The sequence below is a fragment of the Acanthisitta chloris genome, unplaced genomic scaffold, assembly GCF_000695815.1.
Source record: "Acanthisitta chloris isolate BGI_N310 unplaced genomic scaffold, ASM69581v1 scaffold1795, whole genome shotgun sequence".
Classification (NCBI taxonomy): Eukaryota; Metazoa; Chordata; class Aves; order Passeriformes; family Acanthisittidae; genus Acanthisitta; species Acanthisitta chloris.
In genome coordinates this window covers 2814-12857 of record NW_008672936.1, presented here as the reverse complement: position 1 = coordinate 12857, position 10044 = coordinate 2814, and the positions used below count along the sequence as shown (strand labels likewise).

The window sequence follows — 10044 nt, the reverse complement described above, 5'->3', positions numbered from 1 at the left end:
GCGGCCGGCGGTCCCATGCAAGCACTCAGTGGAGAAGAAGACGATGACCAACCCTACCACCGTCATCGAAATCTACCCTGACACCACCGAGGTGAACGACTACTATCTCTGGTCCATCTTCAACTTTGTATACCTCAACTTCTGCTGCCTCGGCTTCATCGCCTTGGCCTATTCATTGAAAGTGAGTACCGAGCACGAGGCATGGGGTAAGGGGTGACTGGAGACGGGCTGAGGGTTTGGGGGTCGTGCCTGATGTGAAACACATCTCTGCCACCCAAGTGAGAGGTTGCAGCCGATGGGGATGGGCATGGGATGAGCCGAGGTGTGTTTTGGAGCCTGGGATGTTACTTCAGGTAGGGAAGAGATGCTTTGACTTGCTCTGAGTCCCCTCGGAGGCTCCTCTGTTCCGCGGCGGCAGGGTGACAGGCAGGCAACACGGGGCTTGGCTCATGCTGCACCTGCAGGCACTCCAGCACTAGGTCCCTTCTTTGGGATCCTGTCTATTAGAGATCATCAGGATAAGACCCGGCAGCATTGGATGATCAGGCAGAAGCAGTCAGAAGCAGTCAGAGAGGATCGGTCGTCGCCTGGCAAGTTGCAGGGGAAAGACGCTGCCAAGGTGCAGGGCATTTTTTTTTCCTAATTAAAGCACCAGAGCTGGTGGCAGCTTTCTCCACCCCAAGTCCTATAAATCCCAAAGCAAGCCCTGGAGACCTGCCAGCATCATGGGAATGCTGAGGAGGTGGAAGAGATTGCTGGGTGCTTCCCACAGCGTCGAGGCTGGGGGTATATAGAGCTGTGTTATTGAAGAGAGTGATGGCGTGGAGCATAGCCCATGATGGGAATGGGACCAGGTTATTATTCCTGGTAGCTGCAGGGGAGAGCGGCCTGGCAGGGATGGTGCCCAGCAAACAGGCAGCCCATCTCTGGCAGCTGCCAGGAGAGAGGGGCCTGGGTTGCCCTCCCCTTTCCTGCCTGCCAGATGCAAAACTAACTGAATGGATGTGCAGAGAGCCCGGGGCGGTTGGGTGGACGGGAGAGGAGCTAGCTGATTTGTTTTGGCAGGCAGCATTTAGAGGAAGGCCAGGGCACAGACCAGCTTCATCACAGAAGCAGATCAATTAACCCCATCCAGTTCCCATGAGCTGGACTGCAAGTGCTCAGCACTGCAAGGAGGCTGCTCCCAACCCTGTCTCTGTCAGAAAGGTCTAGGGACAATCTGCAGACCTGTGTCCTGGGCTCACCCAGCACTGGCGCTGTGGTATCTGCCTCAGTTTCCCCTTCCCTGAGATGGGAGGTGAGCACCCACCCACTGCCCATGCAGCAGGCTTTGCTGCTGCCTGGGTGAGCCTTAAATCATGCCAAGGCAAAGCATCACCACAAGCAGGCTTGATCAAAGGGTAAATCCAGTCAGCAGCAGCCTAACATGAGAGGAGGGAGAGAGTGCCTTAACACCCCGCACTCCTTTAGCCAGCAAGGGAAGAAACTGCCTTCCTCCTTATATTTTTAAGCCTCTTCTCATCTGAATTTGCCTTTAACAATTGACATCCTTCCCGTGGAAGAGGCTACATTGAGTATCTGGGTAGATGTGGCCCCTTGACGCTGCAGCAGCGGGGGCGGGTCAGCCTGAGGACAAGGCTGACCCATTCCCAGAAGACAGGACAGAGTAGGGTCTGCCTCCTGCAAAGTTTTTAATGGCTAGACCCTTCACTATCCTTGCTGGGGTGGAAGAAAGAGCAAAGCACAGAAGTAACTCAGGGCCTTGTACTGGAGCAGAGTGGTGGGCTCAGCATTTGGCTGCAAAGATCTACAGGACGTAAACTCTGGCATGAAAAAAAAGAAGCAGTGGTGAGGGAAGGCAAATGGGCAAATTTGCTCCAAGTCAGGGAAAGGAAAATGGAAGATGGCTGTCAAAAACCAGCTTTGACTTTTGGACTGAGGAGGCTGATCTGATGTAACTGCGGTACCCAAATAGATGTAACTCTGAGTGGGTAGAAATAACCCTGTTCTGGTCTTGGAGCTCCCCAGTGGCTGTGACTCCATGGCAGTGGGAAAGTGGAAACAAAATATCCCACTGAGGCAGAGGACAGAGCTAGCAAGTGGCTGAAGGGATGGTGAGTGCTCTCATGGACCGCTGTTTGGGCTGGTGGCAAGAGGCAAGCAAGATGCTGGGGCAGTAGCAGGTCTGTCCTGAGGAAGACTGGGGTGTTCAGAAAGGTGGGATCCTCACTCACAGCTACTGCCGAGACCTTCACAACATCCTAGCCAGTCTGGATGTTAGGGTTATTTCTCCAGAAGCATGTTTTCATCTTCTTTACAGTCAATAATGTTTCTCCCAGAAGTTCAGAGAAAGCAGAATCAAAAAATGCCCTGAGGACAGATGTCCCTTTAAACAGACTTCTCTTGTTCCTCTGCAATTAAGTGTAAGGACAATCGAGCAGCGGATCCTTAAGTCTCAGCCTTACTAGGCTGTCTGTGCTCTGAAGAGACTAAGGTGCTGTGGGAGGGAGAAGAGTGGAGCTCTCCTCCCTGAGCCCATTTTGGAATCCCTGATGGCAGAGCCCTTGGCCAGTGGAGCACAGGTTTCCTGACTCAAGGGCCATCAGTGTCCTGATGCCTTTGAGCAGTTTCTGGGCTACAGTTTTTACACTTCCTTTAAATAACTGAAACATCAAGCAATTGCAGGAATTATCGTTTTCATTATCAGAAATAGCATTTTCAGTTCCCTGCCATAAAGGTCATCTGCTTTTGACAGATTCATACTGTTAATAAAGCAGTATCTCCTTCATGTCTCAAGTCCATGAGATGTTTCATTACATATCTCAGCACACCCTAGTATTTCCATTGGTTTCAGCAGCATAATGCTCACACTGGAAGCCAGATACATGCTTGGTACACTTGAATATTACCATAAAGCTGTCTCCTTCCCCGTGCCCTGTTTTATTGGTTTCAGCCACATCTGAGAAAACAGGCATGTCTGCCTGGCCTTTTGCACATGAGCTACAGCCTTCTAGATTTCTTTCTGCAGGGAAATGCTATTTCATGGTGACCACCGTTTACTAAAATAATGCCAAAAAAACACCCCAGCATCAAAGAATTTATGAAGAAAGAAACACATGAAGTCAGGTGAGGGCAGAGACTGTGACATCCAAGCCAAGTACTCTGTGTGACAGACATCCCAGCCAGCCACTCTGAGTGAGAGTGTGACAGCATCCCTCGTCTTTATTTACACCTGTAGTGGGCCAGATCCTCAGCAGACACAGCTTGCTGGGCTGCAGCAGTGTCGCACCAACTCACGTATCCCTCCAGGGGTTACTTCGAGCATCTCAGGCTTCTCAAGGTCAGCCTCCCGGAGCGCAAGCAAGGCGCTTGCAGCTAAGTGTGTTCGTTGGGTGCTGGGGAAGAAGAGGTCAACAGCAGGACCAGGGAAGTTAGAAAGCTTAAAGTAACCTTAACTGCAGCCCAGCACAGATGCGAGGATTGCTCCAACAGCAACGCTTTGGATTCGGTTGGTTTTGATCAGAAGCAAATGTCGTGGCCTGATATTCAGTAGCTCCCTCCCTCCCTCTTTCCCAGCTCCAAGTGGTAATGAATGATGCATCAGCGCCTGGTGGCAGAAGATCTCGCTTCACTCGTTAGGAGGTCCGTCTCTGGAGACCGCCAGGGCGAGCCAAGTCCTTCTCAGTACCCATTACGCCATGAGGCGGTAGATCAGAGGAGCTGGGATCTGAGACGAGCCGCGGTACGGATGCTTCGCTGTGGCTGTATAGAGATGAAGATGCCAAGAAGCCCTGCTGGCTTTTCAAGCCCCACCAGCAGCCTGCAGCATTGCTTGCAGAGTTTTCTGCCCCTTGAGACCACCAAAATTTGTGGTGTGATGGCACCCCAGGAGAGCCGAGCTCTCCTGCCCGCTCTCTGCCTGGCCCTTAGCACACAGCTCTGAGCACAACTGTTTGCCATTCCCTCTTGCCACTTGTTGATGTTCCCTGTTTCGAGTGGAAGCAGACCAGCAAAAATCTGTAGCTATTTATTAACCCCAAGAAGCAGAGAGGCTGCCGCACCCAACCTCTCAGGCAGCTCTCAGCCTGCATTTCAGGAGGAGCTATGATTTATGGAGGTGGGTGAAATGTAGAGGTGACAGTCCCGTGACGCCAGTGCCGGTGTGGTGGAGGTATGTGGGCTGGAGAGCTCTTGAGCAATTCACAGAACAAATAAATCCAAGGATCCCCTCCACAGCTCCTTATGTGCAGGGACACAGAGCTCTGCACTGAAAAGGGTTTACTGACAACCAGCTGTGGACTGCCAGGCTGCCTGAAATACAGCCTCATTAGGCTCGTTATCAACAAACCATTCGTCTCCTGCAAGCTGAGGCAGCACTTTGTACTCAAGCAGCAAGTTTGCTGCTCCCAAAAATGAGAGGGGACAAGTCCCAGGGCAGAGAAAGGGGAGATGACTGCTGGGGAAGGGAGCAGGGTGGTAGGAGCATTTGGAGAGGAAGCTGAAGGGAAAATCCCAAGGGAAGAAAGGGCAGAGGACAGTGAGCAGAGGGAATGAAAGAACCCTCGGGCACTGGCATTCTGGAGGTGTGGGAAGACATGGTGAGATGGAGATGTTGGAGGGCAAGGTGAGCAGCAGGGAGGTAACAAGCAAGCAAGGATGGCTGGAAAGGCCACCAATGCCTTTTGCTCATAGGACAGGAGCAAAAGAAGGATGTCTTTTGTGCAAGGACAGGCATGGAAGAAAGAAAATGTTTGTTGCCAGTCTGGATCAGAGGTGAGCTCTGCCTCATCCCTCAGGGTGGGATCTCCAAAGAGGCCACCACACAGTGCTTTGGGGTGCCTGGAGAAACCGCACAGTCAGCAGATGTAATTGTCCTCACACACCAGTCATCTCAGTGCAAAGCAGGGACAAAAATCCCCATCTAATTTTAGGCAAGGTGAGAAGGGTTAAAGATGAGAAGAGTCTGTAACAAAGGAAACACCACACCTGGGTCAGGGGTGCGGGATCAGCCTTGTGACCTTGAGGACCTGTCCCTCACCATGCTTCATCTCTTCAGCTATGGAAGGAAGCAGTTTCCAGGGCTCCCAGAAGCTTGTGCACCAGCTGCCAGCACATTATGATGATGGTGGCCACAGGAGCATGAAAATAGGAAAAGCTGAGGCTAGGCTGTAAGACACCAGCATCTCCTTAAGGACAAAGCAGGGAAGGAGCTGAAACATTTATCTGCTCTCCAGGAGAGCTCCTCCAGAGCCTGACTCTTGCCTCAGCACAACATTAAAGGGAGATGTCTGGAAGCATCTGGGGGTGCAAGGCCATGCAGGAGGAGGTGAGGCTGCCCTGGAGAGATGTGAGAGGCTGGGGCTGTGAGTGGTTTGGAAGGAGAAACACGTTTTCATTGCACTTCTGTGCCACAGGGGCCCTTGCACTCGTCTGGTGCTTAGAGGCTCCATTGCATTATAAATGATAATGAGCAATCAGGGATTATTTGCATGAGGGTGACCACTGAAGCCATAGGGTGCCTAGGGAAATACTAAGGAGGAGAGGAAGGGGACCAAGGACTCAGTGAGAATGAGGAATCCAGTGACCACGGGCAGAGCAGCCAAAGAAGATCTGGGGGGGAGGTAGGGAAGGGAAAGGCCAGCAGGCTGCTAGAGACAGGAGATGCAGGGCAGAGCTCCATGTGTCATCAGGGCTGGCAGGACTGGGTGAGTGGAACCAGCTGGAGGTGCAGGGAGAGGAGGCAGTTGGGTGCCCTTTGGCAGGAGTTGAAGGCAGCTGTGATACCATCATTTGGGCCCAAACAACAGGAAAGAGAAGAGCTGGAAGGGACAAAACAAAAAGGAACTTCGAGAAAACCGTGGCACTGAGGAGAGGGCAGCCCTGGATACCCATCACTAGAGATGCTCAGCAGCAGCAGGACTAGAGCAAGGCAAAAGGAGAGACACAGGAAAGTCAAGAAGAGGCACTGCTGAAGTGTGTCATAGGAAAAGGTTAAAGTGCCAGTCACAAGTGTGGGCTGGTGTCAGGTGGAAGACACTACTGGGAAAGGTTGCTGGGAGAAGGCTAGGCATGGAAATTAGGGCAGTAGGGTGTCCTAGAGGCAGGAGGAACAGGAGGTGAGAAGTGGGAGAAAGCTCCTGGCGCCAAGAGGAACTGGCCCCACAAAGGTGAAGCAAGTGGCTTGGCTGCAGGAGTGTTGCAGAGCTTGGTATGCTGGCCATGCCGGTCTGCTGGAGAAACCTCGTGTCTGCCTGGCAAACAGTGGTGCCAAACACCAGCTTGCCTGTGGCAGAGAGCAAATTCTCCCAACCACAGCTGGGTTACAGCGTAGGAAGGGGTAAAAGGCATTTGCTCTGTGTAGGTTTTGCCTGCGGCAGGCTCCACTACTGGGAAGAGGAAAATGTGTGAGCTTCAAAGAGTCTTCTGGGAGCAGCAGGCAGGATTTCTGGCTTGAATCCAGCACCCCTGGGCCTCTGGCTGCAGGGACCTTCTTGCTTCTCACCAGTAGGTGAGGAGCTCCTGCGCCCTGGGGTTTTTGGGAGGATGCTAAACTTACTGAATAATTTCCAATGTGAGTCATCCCAGACATGCAGCTGACACAAAAAGGCATGTGGTCTCTCATGCTCCCGGCTTGCTGCCTTTCCAGAGATCATCTCCTCTGCTGAGAGCACCAGCCAAGCATGCCACAGAGCTACGTGCAGTTTATGACTGTCCCCTCGCCTTGGTCCCAGAACAATGCTGAGCTGAGCACTCAGAAGCAGAGTGATGGGTGGATGGCCCCATCTCCAGCTGCAGGCTCCCAGGAGCAGGGCACATCAGAGGCCGAGGACATGGTACTGTAAGATTTAACAGGAGAATGAAAACAGAGCTCTCATTCTTACCTGTGTATGTGGCTGCCAGTGCTGGGTCTTGCAGGCCTCATGCAACAACAGCCTCCCTACCCATAGTCCAGGATTACTGAAGAGCAGAGGGTGCTTGTGCACAGAGGTCCTCACTGGTGTGATGGAGGAGGGTGACATTGCTTGAGAGTCTGAGATGTGGTTTTGGAGGCACCATGAACCAGCATGGCTCAGTGGGAATGAGGGGTTCAGCAATGTTTCCCCATATCCAGCAGGTTGCAGAAGGCTTTCAGGACAGCCCCATGGGTAAGCACTGCAGGAGGAACAGAAAAAAAAGTCCATCAGATGTGGTCTGAATCCATTGCAGAGTCTTTTCAGAAAGCTCCTGGTCATTAAAGGCCTTTTAGTATTCCTGGGTATGACTCTGGTGCTGGTTTTTGCAGCCTGCCACCAACACCTAGGGCCCGGTCAGCAGTGCCTGGCAGGGCTCTCTCTGCCGGCAGCAGGGCAGGCTGCAAAGGGCACGCAGGGACACTGGGCACCCCTCTTGGATAAGGGAAAGGGATGAGGGGTCAAGTCTCCCACTCCTTTCATCCCACATCCTTGTGGTTCCAGCTACCTGAGTCTGCTGAGTGCTGGCTGAAGGGGCAGCTTAAGAGTCAGGGACACATCCCTGCTAGGAAGGGATAGAGCCTGACCCCTCATCTGCTGTGATCAAACTGCAGAGCTGCTACTGGCAGACAGTGCCTTCAGCTGCCTGACTGGCTGTGCCATTGCTGCCTGGCTGTGCCGTCACTACCTGGCCATGCCATCTGCTGTCTGGCTGTGCCATCGGCTGCTGGTAATGCCATCATCACTGCCTGGCAGTGCCATCTGCTGCCTTGCAGTGCCATCTGCTGCCTGACCCTGTCATCTGCTGCCTGGTAATGCCATCGCTGCCTGCTAGTGGCATCGCTGCCTGGCAGTGCCATGCACTGCCTGGCAGTGGCGTGGCTGGAGGAGAAGGTGGGATCAGGCCAGTGACACGGACATGCACAATCATTGCCCACTGCAGAGCTGTCCCAAGGCAAGCCCATGAAAGTCCCAGCCCTCAGGATAACAGAGAGAGCAGACTGTGCTGTCAGAATAGAAAACTGCCTGTGGCAGAGATGCTACACAAGCCGCATAAGACCTGCAAAAGGAAAGGAACTCATTAACCCAGGACTACTTAATATGCTGGAGGCTCGTGCGCAGCCCTGGAGCTGCAGTAGGATGCTGCGCCAGGTTTCACCCGCTCAGCCCCTCAGTGCAGATGGAGGCACAGGAATGCACACTGAAACGGCAGCCAGTCTTCTCACTTGTGGGCTGGGGGAGCTGAAGCCTGGTGCTGCAGGGCCAGGGGGCTATCACACGGTGGGAAATGTGCCTTAGTGCCCCTGTGCCTGAGATGCACAATGGCATCCCAGTTCCCTTGTGCACCCTCAGGCTCAAAATGACACTGCCCCACTCTGGGGAGCACAAGGACCTTGTTTACCTAATTGGTAACAGCAACAGGACACTCTTCAGAGTCTTCCCCGCTTCCAGGAATTTCCAGCCCACGGGTATTACTGTGCTTGGCTTCACAAGATCAATCCATAGCAGAGATAGAGTGCAAATCTCACCTCAGGGTGTTTTATGTCACCCCAGGCATTCGAATACCAAAAGGCACAGCCTAGCCCTCATCTGCTGTACAGGAAACCATGTAGAGGTGCATTGGGTTTTGTGGGTGTTGCTTGAAACAAGTTGTCATCTCTCAATTAATTGGTTTTTTTGGTCTCAGGTCCGGGATAAGAAACTCCTCAATGATTTAAATGGAGCAGTTGAAGATGCTAAGACAGCCCGGCTTTTTAACATCACCAGCTCAGCCCTTGCCACCTTCTGTATCATCCTTATCTTCATCTTCCTGCGATACCCTCTCACTGACTACTAGAGTGAGGCCAACAGCAGCGGCCGCCGCCAAAATGCCTCTATGCCAGAAGTGTCTGCAGTTGTTTCTTGTAGCAAGGACACACACAAAAATAACAACCACTACACCTTGATTGCAAAAAAAGCCAACCAACGAAACCCACCAAAGTCAATTGAATACATAAATAAAATTTGAATTAGTTTATCAGCCCAGCTGAGCATACCCTTTCTGCCCCCAAATAGTATTTGAACTGTGGTAGGAAAGGGTCTCACTCTTACATGTGTACAGGGAAAGAAATAGACCAAGAAATATTTATTTTATGGTCGACAAGCTGTTTGAAAAGAGTGTGCAAAGCCCAGAGTGACACATGCCTAGTGGCAGAGAGCTGAGCTCTGGGGAGCAGTGGGTCCTGCAGAGCTGGAGACACATGCAGTGATGGATGGGGACCACAGCAGGGCTGTCTCACAACATATCAGGTGTGTTCAGACCGCCCCACCACCCCCCAGCTTATGGGGGTTTCTTTTCCTTTTCTTCTCTTGAATTTCATCCGCTGGTTCAAACAACTCCCAACCCCTGGAAAGCTGAGGGTGTTAGATGAAGTTCATGCTGGGGACCCCCAAAGCCTCCAGAGAAACCCCAAAGTGCTAAAGGGCAGGTTTCTCCTTGGGCTCTCCCAGCAGTGCTGAGAAGGAAGGCAGCTTCTGGACCACTCGCCTAAGCCACCTAAGTGGAGTGCTACTGTATTTCTGTAAACAGTCAATAAAAAGATACCTCTGATACGTGATGCTACTGGGTTAATTCCTTCCTTAGGAGGGCTGGGCTCCTGGTCGCTGTGGGCTGCAGAAGAAAATATGAGAATCACCAGCAGCTGCTTGGGGAGATTTAAAGCAGGAGTGAGGGATGCTGTTGCAGGTCAGGGCCACATGCAGCCATGAAGGAGAGTGCAGATCCAGATTTAAGAGCAGAGACCTCAGCAACTTCTGTGATGGAAGATCAATGATAAGCAGGCAAAGGCCCCCCCTCACCTGCTAGGACCAATGTTGAAGACAGAAATAAATCGCCACAGTCTGACCCTGCAGCTACTGCAGCACTTCCCAGGGTCATTACCAAGAGCCAGATTTCAGACATGATGTGTGCTTGCCACTGAAGGAGGCAGGAGCTCAGTGCCCTCCCTTCCTGATAGCTGCCTGCGGCTGCCTGCAGTGCTGCAAATCAACACGCCCTGACTCGAAACCACCATAAACAAATGGCAAGGCCAGGACTAAAATACAGCTTTTCAGC

At 52.4% G+C, this 10044-nt stretch overlaps 1 protein-coding gene across 1 annotated transcript; it reads left to right on the top strand.

Annotated features, from left to right (window-relative positions):
* Positions 1 to 4: 4 nt before the first annotated feature.
* Positions 5 to 9547, top strand: LOC103802236 (interferon-induced transmembrane protein 10; the record flags this gene model as incomplete). The annotated part of the gene is made up of 2 exons (XM_009074688.1): positions 5 to 181; positions 8638 to 9547. Coding segments are annotated over 2 exons (327 nt in total), but the record flags the coding sequence as incomplete, so codon positions are not given.
* Between the last annotated feature and the right edge of the window lie 497 nt (positions 9548 to 10044).